Consider the following 15051-nt stretch of genomic DNA (forward strand, 5'->3'; position numbering starts at 1 on the left):
AAAGGTATGATTTCTTTTGTTTCTGGGTGTTATATCATAGTAAATTATGTTTCAAAAAAATCATCGTGGGTGGAACTTATTAAACTGAGTTTTGTTTCTGTAAAGCTTTTTTCTTTTTTATGTTTTATTCATTTTTTGAGAAAGAGAGAGACAGAACGTGAGCGGGGGAGAGACAGAGAGATGGAGACAGAATCTGAAGCAGGCTCCAGGCTCTGAGCTGTTAGCACAGAGCCTGATGGAGGGCTCAGACTCTTGAACCACAAGATCGTGACCTGAGTTGAAGTTGGACACTTAACTGACTGAGCTACCACCCCCACCCCCGCCTTAATGTTAATGTTTTTGTAAGTTTTGTATTTAATAATTTAAAAAATTGAAGTCTTTGTGACTTAATTTTTTTATTGAAACATAAATTCTATACAGTAAAATACATAGTTCTTTGGCATACAATTCAATGAGTACTGACAGATGAATGAATACACCTGAGTTACCCATACCTCATCAAGATATAGAACATTTCCAGCAATCCACAATGTTTTCTTATGTCTCTTTGAAGTGGTTCCCCACCTTCCTGCCCAGAAGCAACCCATGATTGCTCTTACTATTGAGTAATAATTTTGCCTGTTTAGAACCTCATATAAATGGGATTGTACATATGTTCACTTTTGTTTCTGGCTTCTTTCACTCAAAACGTTTATGAAATGCACCCATATTTTGAGTATATCAGTAGTTGGTTCCTGAGTAACAATCCACTGTATGAATGTATCGCAGATTTGTTTATCTTTGCATCTGTTGATGGGCACTTGACTTCTAGTTTTGGGCTATTGTGAATGGCGCTTCCATGAACATTCACACAATATTTTGGTGGCTGTGTTTCCATTGGATAGATCCCTAGGGGTGGAATTATTGGATCATAGGGTAGATACATGTTTAACTTTACAAGCAATGGCAAAATGTTTTTCCAAAGTTTTTTTTTTTTTTAATTTTTTTTTTTCAACGTTTATTTATTTTTTGGGACAGTTAGAGACAGAGCATGAACGGGGGAGGGGCAGAGAGAGAGAGGGAGACACAGAATCGGAAACAGGCTCCAGGCTCTGAGCCATCAGCCCAGAGCCCGACGCGGGGCTCGAACTCACGGACCACGAGATCGTGACCTGGCTGAAGTCGGACGCCCAACCGACTGCGCCACCCAGGCGCCCCTCAAAGTTTTTGATATATCCGTGAGCAATGTATAGGATTTTGGCTTACTCCACATTCTTGTGAACATGTAGTATTTTCAGAAAACTTAATGTTAGCTCTTCTAGTGGATGCAAAATTGCATCTGGTTGGTGTTTTCTTTTGCATTTCCCCGTTGACTAATCACGTTGAACACACTTTGGCTTGCATATTGGTCATTCAGATACCTTCCTTTGGAAGGTGTTCACCTCTTTGGCCTTCTATTTTCACTGATGTTTAAATTATAGGAGTTCTTTACATATTCTGGGTATAAGTCATTTGTCAGATGTGTATTATGAATTGTTTTTCCTCAATAATGGTTTTTCTATTTGTTTTATATTGATAGTTGATTTAATGATCAAAAGTTTTGAAATTTTTAAAATCTAAATTCTCAATTTTTTAAAATGTTTATTTATTTTTGAAGGAAAGAGAGACAGAGCATGAGCAGGGGAGGGACAGAGAGAGAGACACACACACAGAATCCAAAACGGGTTTCAGGCTCTGCACTGTCAGCACAGAGCCCGACACGGGGCCCGAACCCCGAACCGTGAGATCATGACTCAAGCTGAAATTGGTCGCCCAGTCAACTGAGCCACCTAGGGCGCCCCTAAATTCTCAATTTTAAAATTATAAGTGCTTTGTATGTCCTAAGAAACCATTGCCTACCCGAAGGCTACAAAGATATTTATCATTTTTTGTTTTTAAGAAATATTATAGGTTTAGCTTTTCCATCAAAGTCTATCATCCATCTTGAATTAATAATGTGTGTGTTGTGAATTAGGGGTGAGGATGTTTTCCTATGGTTAAGTCACTTGTTCCAGCACAATTTGTTGAAAATATTTTCCCCATTTAATAATGTAGGTACCGTTATTGAAACTCAGTTGACTGTATGTGTACAGCTTTATTTCTGGACTGTGTTCCATTGATCTGTTTGTCTATTCTAATGCCAATACCACACTGTTTTGATTAATTAGGTTTATAGTGAGACTTAACATCAGGAAATGTGACTCTTTGGATTTTTTCTTCTTTTTCAAAATTGTTTTTGATATTCTAGATCCCTTTCATTTCTCTATAAAATTTAGAATTAACCTGGAGGGGCGCCTGGGTGGCGCAGTCGGTTAAGCGTCCGACTTCAGCCAGGTCACGATCTCGTGGTCCGTGAGTTCGAGCCCCGCGTCAGGCTCTGGGCTGATGGCTCAGAGCTTGGAGCCTGTTTCCGATTCTGTGTCTCCCTCTCTCTCTGCCCCTCCCCCGTTCGTGCTCTGTCTCTCTCTGTCCCAAAAATAAATAAACGTTGAAAAAAAAATTAAAAAAAAAAAAATTAACCTGGAAACTCCTAGAAAAAGACCACTGAGATTTTGATTGTGATTTCATTGAATTTTTAGATCAATTTGGAAAGAATTAACATCTTAATACCAAGTTTTCTAATCCTTAAGTAAGGCATCTCTTTTCATCTATTTAAACCTTTTAAATTTTCTCACAGCAATATTTTGTAACTTTTAGTATACAGGTATTGCACATAATTTAAAAGATTTATATTTAATTTTTAAATGCTTTTTATGGTATTGTAAATGTTATTTACATTCCATTTCAATTTCCATTTGCTCTTTGTTAGTATATTGAAATACAATTGATTTTGGTCTATTAATTTCCTATCCTGTGGCCTTGCTAAAACTCACTAGTTGTAGTAGATTATGTGGATTCCTTAGGGTTTTCTACATAGACAGTCATGTCCACAAATAAAGACAGTTTTTTCCTTTCCAATTCCTATGGCATTCATTCATTCAAACATTCATTCATTCAGTCATTCATCTTACTGCAATTGCCAGGACCACCAGTACACTGTTACATAGATGTAGTAACCCATCCTTGCCTTGTTCCTGATCTTGGGGGGGAAATATTCAGTGTTTCATCATAAATATAATGTTAGCTGTAGGTTTTTTTTTAAGATGCTCTTTATTAGGTTGAGGACATTTTATGCTATTTCAAATTTCCTAAGAGTTTTTAGGATGAGCAAAAGTTGAATTCTTTCAAATGCTTTTTCTGCATTTATGTGGTCATGCAATTTTTTCTTCTTTATTCTGTTCATGTGGTGAACTGTGTTGATTGATTTTTCAAATAAACCAACCATAAATTCCTGGGATAAATATAATTTAGTCATGATGTATTATCCTTTTAATTGTAGTTGGATTTGATTCAATATTGTGTTAGAATTTTTACATCTAGGTTAATGAGAAATATTGGTGTGTAATACAGTTTTTCAAATATTCATGTCTGATTTGGTGTCAGGGTTATGCTGCCCTCATTAAATAAGTTGGGAAGTATTCCCTCCTCTAATTTTCTGAGTGTATATCAGATGGTTTCTATTTTTTCCCTACATATTTGATAGAATTCATCATTTAAGGCATCTGAACTTGGAGCTGTTTATATTAGCTTGGCTAGTAATTGTGAATTTACATTTTTGTGTATATATAGAGCCAGTTATTTTTTATATTTCTTCTTGTGTCAGTTTTGGTAGTTTCTGTTTTTCAAGGAATTGACATTTAACTCAAGTTACCAAATATTTGCATAAATTGGTTTGTAATATTTCCTTATTTCATTATCTTATATAGTGTTTCCTCTTTTATTCCTGCTACTGGTATTTTATACTTTCTTACATTTTTCTTCATCAATATAGCTAGGGTTTAAAATTTTCATTAATCATTTTAAAAAACCAACTGTTGATATCATTGGTGTTTTTTCGTTATTTTTTTTTTCCATTTTATGGTTTCTCCTTTTATCTCTATTATTTTATTCCTTCTTTGAACATTGAGTTTCATTTCTTCTTCTTTTTCTTTTTTTTTTTTTTTTTTTTTTTTAATTTTTTTTTTCAACGTTTATTTATTTTTGGGACAGAGAGAGACAGAGCATGAACGGGGGAGGGGCAGAGAGAGAGGGAGACACAGAATCGGAAACAGGCTCCAGGCTCTGAGCCATCAGCCCAGAGCCCGACGCGGGGCTCGAACTCACGGACTGCAAGATCGTGACCTGGCTGAAGTCGGACGCTTTAACCGACTGCGCCACCCAGGCGCCCCTCTTCTTCTTTTTCTTTTTACAGGAGTATCTTAGGCTATTCATCTTAAAGTTTTCTTCTGTTCTATAATCTTTTAAATCTGTAAATTTTTCTCTAAACTATGTTTTAGCTATATCTCACAAATATTGATATTTTTTCATTGTTTGTTTTAAACTATTTTCCAGTTTCCCATGTCATTTTCTTCCTCAACACATGTATTATGAAGTAGTGTGCTGTTTAATTCCCAAATCTTTGGGGTTTTTCTAGACACCATCTTTTCTTAGATATCATTGATATTTTTCATATCACTATCATATATCATCTTCTAAAATTAGCCCATTATTACCAGATAACATAATATGTGGATTTCATTCATTTTAAATTTACTGAGACTTGTTTGGTAGCCCAGTGTGTGATCTGGTAAAAAAAATATGTGCTCTGCAGTTATTAGGTGTAGAGTTCTATAAATTCAGTGAAGTTATGTTGGTAAATAGTGTTGCTACAGGACCACCCCGCAATAAATGTCCTTAGCACTGAGTCTTATCAAGCCTCCCCGGTGAGCAGCATTTCAGATGTTTGTCACAGATCAGCACTGGAAGAATTAGTGCATCTTATGTGATTGCACCAGGAGAGAACTCTTGAAAACCTGAATGTGGATTCCTCTGGACTTTGCCCCCTGTAGTTAGTCTCTTCTCTTGGCTGATTTTGCTTTATATCTTTTCACTGTAAGGAATCTTTTCAAAGAAGCAACCTTTGATTTTATTCATTTTCTCTATTGATTTCCTGTTTTCGATTTCATTGACTTCTGTTCTGCAAATAAAACAAAATTATTTCTTTTCTTTTGGTTGTTTTGGATTTAATTTGCTCGCCTTTTTCTAGTTTCCTGAAGTAAAAGGTTAGATGATTATTTTTCTTTTCTAACACATGTGTTCAATGCTGTGAATGTTCTTTTAAGCTCTTACTGCATTTCACAAATTTAGTAAGTTGTATTTTAATTTTTATTCAGTTTAAAATTTCTTGAAACTCTTTTTTTTGACCCGTGTATTACTTAGAATTATGTTCCATAATCTCCAAATATTTTGGGATTTGTCCAGCTATCCTTCTGTTATTGACGTCTAGTTTAATTCCAGTATAATATAGAAGCAGACATTGTGTGATTCCAGTACTTTTAAATTTGTTAAAGTGTGTTTTATGGCCCAGAATGGGATCTATCTTGGTGATTGTTCCCTGTGAGCTTGAGAAGAATGTGTAATCTATTGTTGCTGGATGAAGTATTCTATACATGTCAATTAGATCTCCTTGATGGGTCTGTTCAGTTTAACTATATCCTTACCAATTTCCTGCTTGATGGGTTTGTCAGTTACTGATAAGAGGGGTGTTGAAGTATTCAATATCATTGTGAATTCATTTATTTCTTTTTGTGGTTCTGTCAGTTTTTACCTCACATATATTAACACACTGTTGTTAGGTCTATACTATTGAGAATTGTTATGTTTTCTTGGAGAATTGATCCCTTTATCATTATGTAATGTCCATCTTTTTCCCTGGTAATATCCTTGCTTTGAAGTCTGCTTTGTCTGAAATTAATATGTCTACTCTGGCTTTCTTTTGATTAGTGTTAGCATGGTATATCTTTCTCTGTCTCTTTACTTCTACTCGGTCTGTTCTTTATGTATAGGGTGGGTTTTTTGTAGATAGCATATAGTTGGGTCTTGTGTTTTCATCTACTCTTAGCAGTCTCTGCATCTTAATTAGTGCATTTAGACCATTCATATTTAAAGTGATTATCAATATAGTTGGATTAATATGTACCATATTTGTAACTGTTTTCTATTTGTTCATCTGGTTCTCTCTCATTTTCTGTCTTCTACTTTTTTTTTGCCTTCTTTGATTGTTTGCCTATTGATTTCCTGTTTTCAATTTAATTGAGCATCTTATATGAATTAGTATTTCTTCTCTCTTAACATACAAATTATACTTCCTTTGAATATTATTTTAGTGGTTGCCTGATATTTTGCAATATACATTTACAGCTAATTCAAGTCCACTTTTAAATAATCTTGTATTACTTCATAGGTACTATAGGTAGCTTTTAACTACCAGTATTCCCAGTTTTTTGCTCCTGTTCCTATAACACTGCTGTCATTCATTTCACTTATCCATAAATCCTATTCACTTATCTTAGAATATCCATCTCTCTACTTAGATTATCCATCTGTTCTTACCTATTTTCTACGTTTTCCATTAGTGCCTTTAGCATATTAATCATAGTTGTTTTTTTTAAATGTTTATTTTTGAGAGAGAGAGAGAGAGAGAGAACAAGTGGGGAAGGGGCAGAGAGAGAGGGAGACACAGAATTCGAAGCAGGCTCCAGGCTCTGAGCTGTCAGCACAATGCCCAACACGGGGCTCGAACCCACGAACTATGAGATCATGACCTGAGCTGAAGTCAGACACTTAACTGACTGAGCCACTCAGGTGCCCCATTAATCATAGTTGTTTCAAATTCTCTGTCATAATTCCAGCCATATCTACCATCTTGGAATACTGCTCAGTAGATAAGAGCACAGACTCTGGAAGTAGAGTGCCTGTGTTTGAATTCTGGCTCTGCTCATCAGGTGTGTAATCTTTGACAGGATATGTCAGTTCTTTCTACTTTAGTTTCTTCATTGGTGAAGTGGGAATACTCGCAAAACCTACTTCATAGAGTTGTTAGGAGAATTGAATGAGTTAGCATGTGAAAAGCACTTCGAATAATGTCTGCCACAAAGTAAGCATTCTGTATACGTTAGATGATGCTGATAGTGACGGTGACTATGTTGATGATGAGACAGCCATGTATACAACATACTAGCACACTCCCATCCAAGGGCCATTCATTGCCTGGGATCTCTCCTCTGCCTGGGGTGCTTCCCTCCAGGTGCCCACACAACCTGTTCCTCCTGTCCGTCAGTCTTTGTGTGAGTGTCACCACAGCACTGAGACCTTTCCTGAACACCGTATATAAACACACAGCCCTTCTGCTACTGCTCTCCCCCTTGCCCGGTTTTGTTATTTTCTGTAGCAAGTATGGTTACCTGACAAACTATAGGTTTACTTACTTTTTGTTGACTTCACGTCTCCTTCAACTTAAATGTAGGCTGCATAAGGGCAGGGTCTATCTTCAAACTTTAAAGAATTAAAATATTTTTAGGGCAGTTTTCTCTATAGTCATATAAAAAAGTACTGTGCAGCTCCTTGCAGTAAGGTTTTCTAAGAATATTTTATGACATTGGGAATATTTATATGGCGCTATCATATCTGTTCAAAAGCAGCCATAGACAGTAGGGAAGACTAAGAGAGATAGTGTGACCAGAGCAGGATCCATGCGTGTAGGGGACCGCCCGCAACCTGTGCCCACGTCTGTCTGAGTTCACAGCCTTATGCCCTAAGCCACAAGTAATGCCTTTTGACTTTCTCTTTCAGTATGAATACTTCAATGCTGTGCTGATAAACGAAAGGGACAAAGATGGGAATTTTTTGGAGCTGGGGAAGGAATTCATCTTAGCCCCAAATGACCATTTTAATAATTTGCCCGTGAACATCAGTCTGAGTGACGTCCAGGTGCCAACGAACATGTACAACAAAGGTAAGGCTCACCGCTGCGGCTCCTTTTAGAGGGTGAAGGGCAGGGCTTGTGAGGGACAGCCCCGGCTGGTTTGGGTATTGGGTTTTATGAAAAACACAACTACAAGCTGGCCATGTCAGCAGGAGCTGGATAGGTGAGGTGTGCATGCCTGTTGTGCCTGGAGATGGCTCACTGTTTCCCCAGCTGCTGTGTGCATCGAGCAGTCTAACGTGGAATCCAGGGGCTGGCAAACCTTTCCTGTAAAGGGCCAGATAGTAACTAACTTAGGCTTTGTGAGCCAGAGACTCTCTGTTGCAACTACCCAGCTCTGCAGTTCTGGCACCAAAGCGGCTGTAGACATGACATAAATCAGCGGATATGGCCGTGTTCCAGTCAGACGTTTTATCTACAAAAACAGATGGCTGGGTTTGACCTGCAGGCTGTAGTTCACTGACCCCAGGTGTAGTCTTTCTCTCTTCTCTTCCATTTCTTATAATGCTTTAGTGGATCAGAAGCCCCTGGGGTTGGGACAGGATCAGCTGTGGTCTTTGCCTAGAATACAAAGTAGAATGGACCTTGTTTTCAGGTTTGAATATAGAATCTGCTCAAATCCAGCCTTCACATAGACTCTAGAGTTCTTTCCCCCAAATTCCCATCTGCCTGTGGAACCTGAGATTATAATGTCCAAAGACAGGGCTCTGGCCTCAGACTGCCTCTGGTTGATCCTGCATCCATCGCTTACTGACTGTGACCTTGGGTGCACCATCTTGTCTTTTTAGATCTTAGTTTCCACATATCTAGGATGTGGATAATAATTGTGTCCATCTCATAATAATGCGGTTAAGTTCAGGATGTTGCCTTCCTCATCCTCACCTTTAGTGAGTAGGATTTTGCTCTGCGTTCTCAGGCCTGGGAGGCTCCTACAAAAAGAGCCATCCTCCTGGAAAAGTAAGTCAGAGAGCCATGGCATCTTCAAAGTAAAAATCTGCCCCATTGTCTGCCGCCGAGCTTTCTAAAACATGGGGGGCCGGATTCCACCACCCACCCAGTTTCAGTGTCATATCCAGAGGGCAGTGGTCAAGAGAAGGGCTCTGGGTTTGAGTCCCACTCTTCCTCTTGTCAGCTCTGTGATCCTAAGCAGGTAATTGTGCCTTCCCAAGCCTTGGTTTCCCTTTCTGTAAAATAGGGACAAGGATACCACCTCCCTTCCAGGGGTTGTTGTAAGGATATGGAATGATGTGTCTACAGCCTTCGCGACGAGACTTGCTCATGGAAAGTGCTCAGTGCATCTGAGCTGCTCTTGTTGTTGTCGGGAAGTACCGTGAATATAAATCGCATTTCTAAATTATTCTAGATCACTGTTTGAAGAGCTTGGTCGATGATTAAAGAATTTCTAACTCAATGCCTGAAACATTCTTCTCGTGCTTGTCTTTTGTGGCCATGCTACTAATGGCTCCCTTCCTGGTTTACCTACTGCCCATCCTTAAAATTCAGAGGAGGCAGTATCCCATCTATTAACTGCTCTGACATTTATTGGGGACCCCATGGTGAACCAGACAGAGCCCCTCCCTCTAGGGGGTCACAGTTTATTTGGGGGAAATGGATAGGTAATGAGATCATTAGAACACTGTGTGTGTCACCTGCTGGCTACAGTTACAGACATCTGGGGGCAGTGGGAGCTCCAAGACGGAACCTGACCATGTGCCCGTGTGGGCAGGCACATGTTTGTCTTTCTCTGTCTCTCTTAGAGACAGTGATACTGGGCTGAACTGTCCCTAGTGGGTTCTGGGCTGGACTATATCCTGTGACCTAATCTTTACTTTGGACTCTTCCCTAGGACAGATCCCTTAGAGCCTAAGCCTCCTTAGAGGGCTGAACTCAACCTCATCCAGTGGTTGAGGACCTCGTCCTAGTGCTCCAGGGTGATCCCGTTAGCTGAGGAAGGAAACCCCCTTCTGTGCAGTGTGGCTGGAAGAAAGCCATCCTCTCAGCATTAAATACATTCTCAACTGAAGATGAAAAATTAACAAGATTTTACAGAGCAATTTCAGGCATAAAACAATTCAGAATGATCTTTTAAAATATGGCAGCTGCTTCAAGGTTGCTCGAGCCATTAGCACCATTTTAGAGATTTAATTGCACCTTGAGCTTTAAAGGCATAATTGTACCTTTCAATGGCAGCAACACATAAGGGACCAGCACTGCCATTGATCACACAGGCTGCAGAATCAGGGCTACGAGACTTGTTAGGCAGAATCTTAATAGATCACTTGAGCCATGGAAGTAGGTAATAATATTTAAAGTCAACCTCAGCAGCCCTTGTAGGGCCTGCCTACCACCCCTACCCAGACTCACTGGTCCCCCAGCTAGGTCGTGGGGTCACGGACTGAGGTCAGCCAGGCACTGGATCTTGTCTCTGCCAAGCAGTGAGTAGCTAGCGGCCCAAGGGGGAGAGGAAGGGACTTTAGGAAAATTCCTGTCTCCATTCCACCTAATTCAAACCAGCCTCAAACAGTCTTTTTTTCTTTTCAAGCTGCAGAAATGTATTTCATGTTACGAGGGCTTGCCAGCTCAGATCTAGTTATTGATGACATGTACGTGGGACACGTGCTCAGAGCTTGGTCGCTGACTGGCTGTGACATTCCTAGGTTAGAAATCTTGCCCTGACAGAGGAAACCAGTACAGGGTCCGCTTTCTAGGCAGCTTGGACATAACCGAGTGGGCTCATAGCAGGGTGGTTTGATACTTGCCTACGAGCTGCTGTGTGCTGTGCTCCTGGCATAACTTCTTGTCACAGCCGAACACAGCTGGTAAACACTACCTGCTTGTCGCAGTCTGCTCTTCGCCTCCTTGGCTGGGCCTTGCAACCAGGCTGTTCACCTAGGTCAGCATATGCCCCTGCTCCAGGTGCTTTTCTTACAGGCACCGTGAGAGACTGGGGCATCAGAGTGCATGGCACGTGGGCAAGCCATGAGCATTCAAAGAGCCACATTCCAAGTCTTTAGAAATGTGTCTTAGGATCCTTGTGGTGCCCTATGCAGCAGCTTCTTCACAAACCTTCTTCAGTAGAGGTTTGCTCAGTGGCTACTCTGGCACCCCCAGCCTGTGCATCTTGCTGCCCGTGACACTTCTTTGAAGAATGGCTGCCCATGCCTCTGGAACCTCTGCTGCCTGGATGAGTAAAGCATGGGGCAGGATGCTTGTTTGAGGACCACTGATGGTCTGACAGTAGATTCAGATAAAACTGAATTCTTTTTTAAGTCCTCTTTGGGCTGAAATGGTGTAAAATTCACACGCACACACATGCACACATGTGCATGTATGCATGCCTACATATGTGCATGTGTGCATGTGTATAGTTTGTGTATGTGTGTTTATATATGTGTGTATGAAAGAAAAACTCTGCTCTCAACCTGCCCTTTTATTCCCACTTGCACCTCTGTGCACCCAGGTGAGAGTTCATGGAGTATACCTTTGTCTTTCTTCCATGATGCCCTGTTTCACTCCATTTCTGTCATCCCTGCCTCCTCTTTCCTCCTTACGCGAATGTTCTTCTCAAAACCAGTTCAGTAAACCTTTCATTCGCTCTTTTATTACGTGACTTGGGTTTATTCCTTGGTTTTAGCATTTTTTTTTGTCCCAGGAGTGCATTGCATACTTTTTTTCCTTTTCCACTTGGAGTTCTCTGAGGGCGGGGCACCCTGCTGGTTCAGCCTGGTGCCCCACTTTGCCCTAAACAGCATGCTTCTTGCTTATTGCGTTTTCTAGAGATGTGGGATCAGCTGGGAGATACCAGTGCCCATGCCTCCTGGGCTGTGAGAAGTCAACCCTGGTTGTAGTGTTCCCATGGTGTTCACAAGCAGCAGACACATATCCTGGCTGATTTAAATGGAAAAGAAACCTTTTGAAAGGACATTGCGTCACTCACAGACTCTCCAAGAGAGCTAGAGAATAAGACTTGGAAAATGGTGGGGAAGGAGGGTGGCCAGGGGTCAGAGCCACACCCAGAGCCAGCCTGGTGAGGCTCCTGCACTGATTTGCCCCACCAGTGCCCCTGTGACTGCATAAAGTGTCTGTGCATCATTTTCCTCAAACTTAAATTGGAGATGATAATCCCAGTGACCTGCTTCAGGGGGGTGCGGTGCAAGTTAAACATTTAGAAGGATGCTTGGTGCATGGTGACTGCCTGGTACACAAGCTTGGGCTAGTTTCTCTTCTCCTCAATCCTCAGCATCCTTAGCTATACAGCAAGTGGAATAACAATCCTAACCTTATGGAAGTACTGGGAGCATGGCAACAGCGATGCCCATGTGGGTTGGGGAGGAGTGGCTCACCCACTGATGTTGGCTCCTGTCACCTGCTGGCTGGAAAGTACAACCCATGTCATGGGGCTGCAGTCAGATAGCACAGGTAAAGCATGTGGCCTGTCAGGGAGCCTGGTACTTGACGAAGGCCAATGCACTCTGCTATTATTGTGACCATATGAGTTTGTTCAATTCTCACCGTAATTATGGTTAAGAGAGGAGGACCTTCAGGCGGAGGCAGGGTTAGAACCAGGCATTTTCATTGTGTCCTGTCTGGACCCCCCACCACCTCGGTGCCTGGGTTGGTAGACTGGCAGTCATTTTTCTCAAGGGCTTGGAACCCAAGACCTGGATATAGACCAGAATTTGGACTGTAAGCCTCTGCTTACATCTTCTGTCATGGCTACGGAAGAACACAAATGGGCAGTTCCATGATGCTGGGTTGTTTTGGGGTTATGGCTGTCAGCCTGAGAGTTTTCACCTTCCTTGTCCCATTCTGCTCCCACACTTCCCTCCTTCCTTCCATCACTGTGAAACAGTGGCGCTGCCTCTGAGACGGAGGAAAGCCAGAAGATAACCGTGGAATAGAAAAGGTGACAGGTTCAATATGTGCCCATAGATAACATTAAACACACATGACTCTATGATTCGACTGGGGGGTCAGCAGGGAGGGAACGAAGCCTATAGCTTCCGAGTATTTTTAGACCAGGCAACAGAGAGGCAGAGGTCACAGCTTCTTTCTTGGCAGTTTTAGCCTGGACAAAAATGCAAATCTTAGAAGTTAATCTGTTTAAACTTTTGCGTCATTTTAGCACCTTGGCCTTGTTTTCTTCCCTCTTCAGCCCCATGAGGGCACTGAGGCGGTGTTCTCGTGTCTGTGTTTCAGATGAAGAAACGAAGGGTCAGAGAAGCCCCGTGACTTGCTCCAGGTCACACAGGTAGGAAGGCTCATGCCAGGGTGGACCTCGACATTCTGATGAGGGGTCCAGCTTCCTCTGATGCCTCTCTGGGCATGAGCTCTGAGAAAGTAAGGACCTGGTCCCCCAGGGTCCCCTGTCTGGGGCTCAGTTACTTCCTGGCCACCTTAGGATATAGGAATTTTTGCTCAGGCTGAGAACCTCAGCCCTAGGCCTATCACCAGCCTTCCTCTGAAGCTCTAACTCTCCCTGGGCACTGCCAGGGCACAAGTCCCCACGGTAGTGATACCCCAGACCCTTCTCCTGAGTCTTGTCTCTGGCCACTCTCTGGCCAGCCCTCCTCCCTCTTTCTTCCATGACACACAGCCTAATGATTTCAATGACTTGAGTTCCCACGTGAGCTGGGGTGAGCTGCTGACCCAGGTAGCTTTTGCATATCAGCCCTGCAAACATTTTTGGCCTAAGAAGTACAAAGGCTCCAACTGTTGGCTTAGGATACAAAGGGGGAGATAGCAGAGAGAGGTGGTCTGCCTGGCAGAGGTGGGAGAGGGGCATGACCTAGGCTACCTTTTCTTCTTCTTGGTTTCCCTGGCAGGGTGTCTGGTCAAGTGGACTGGGTTGCACAGCTCTCCTGTGTGTGTGTGTGTGTGTGTGTGTGTGTGTGTGTGTGTGCGCGTGTGCGTGCACATGCACGCGCGCGTGTTGGGGCTGGGGAGAGTGTCCAACCCCTGAAAATGAAACAGGCCTAAGGAAAGTGAGACCCATAGCCAACATGGCAGAACCCAAGGATTCAGTCTGTCTGTTACAACCCAGTAGGTTCTTCTAAAAAGCCCAGGGAAGAACAGAGGTCTGGTGAGGGGGACTTGGGTCCCTGGCTTGGAAGCAGAGTATGCTTGCTGCTGTACGGATGAGCAGGACTGCTGGGTTTGGATTTGTCAGATGTCACAACCTGTCTTTCACATGTTGGGTTTGATAAATCGCAAAACACGCTTTGCCAAGCACTTCTCCCCTTAATTACATGTGTATATTTTAAGGGAGATTTAATCCATATGTTTCTGATTTGTTTACACGGAAATCATTTAAATGTTTTCTAAGAGCCATTTGATGTGCAGGAAGGCTCATGAACCTTTTAAAGAGCTATGTTAAAAGTGACATCACCAAGACAGCGATATAGGTTGTTCCTGACTTTGCTCCCCTCGTGAGAACGGCCAACATCTCACCAACAAGACACCACTGAGAGAAACCCAGAACGCGGGGGTGAAGCGGAAGCACCCCCGCACCACAGAGACCAAGACAGACAGCGTTAGGGGGTAAGAGGAGCAGTTCCACGTGCACCCCGTTCCCCTCCCCCGGGCCAGTGCAGGACCACCCCAAGGAAGATCCCCCAGAGCCTCCGGTTCCTACCGGTTGGAAAGGAAAGCCCAGGGGTGACAACCAGCCTTCCCCAGCATCGTGGGTCACTGTGGGGGAGCCCCTACCCTGATCTCACACTACGGGGACTGCAGGGGAATCTTCGGGCCCAAACGCTGGGGATGAGACTGTGATGAAGAAGGGGGAGGGGCTGGCAACAACCAGCACGCGGGTCTCGGTGGACCGAGTTCCCGCCCGCAGTGCCCAAGCGGTGACCCCAGCCGGCGGCTCTCCTCCTCTGCACAACCGAGTCAGGGGCGGACTCCGACCAGAGATCTTGGTGGGGTGGGCTCTGGGGTGGTCCAGAGACCTGTTTGCCTCCACTCATGCAAGGTGCTGAGTCACAGCCCCAGCTGCTGCGGTCCCATGTGACCAGAAGGGCTGGCCACAACTCCTGGCAGCCGTGTGCAAGAGGCAGGATGGCAGAGCTGACCCCCCTCGCCCCCAGGGCACAGCCAGCACTGGGCATGCGGGCTTCCGTGCTGTGCACAGGCAAGAAGGCTGATGCATAGCCAAGGCTGAGGTTGAGCTCCTGGCCCCTCCTATCTTG

At 43.0% G+C, this 15051-nt stretch overlaps 1 protein-coding gene across 4 annotated transcripts in view; it reads left to right on the forward strand.

Moving 5' to 3' along the window:
* Nucleotides 1-15051, forward strand: part of CACNA2D3 (calcium voltage-gated channel auxiliary subunit alpha2delta 3) — an 866452-nt gene that overhangs the window by 323819 nt on the left and 527582 nt on the right. For all 4 annotated transcript variants that reach the window (XM_045493219.1, XM_045493218.1, XM_045493220.1 and 1 more), the window contains one exon: nucleotides 7729-7891. In XM_045493219.1, coding sequence (XP_045349175.1) covers nucleotides 7729-7891 — 163 coding nt within the window. The remainder of the gene's footprint in view (nucleotides 1-7728; nucleotides 7892-15051) is intronic.

The sequence above is a fragment of the Leopardus geoffroyi genome, chromosome A2, assembly GCF_018350155.1.
Source record: "Leopardus geoffroyi isolate Oge1 chromosome A2, O.geoffroyi_Oge1_pat1.0, whole genome shotgun sequence".
NCBI lineage: Eukaryota > Metazoa > Chordata > Mammalia > Carnivora > Felidae > Leopardus > Leopardus geoffroyi.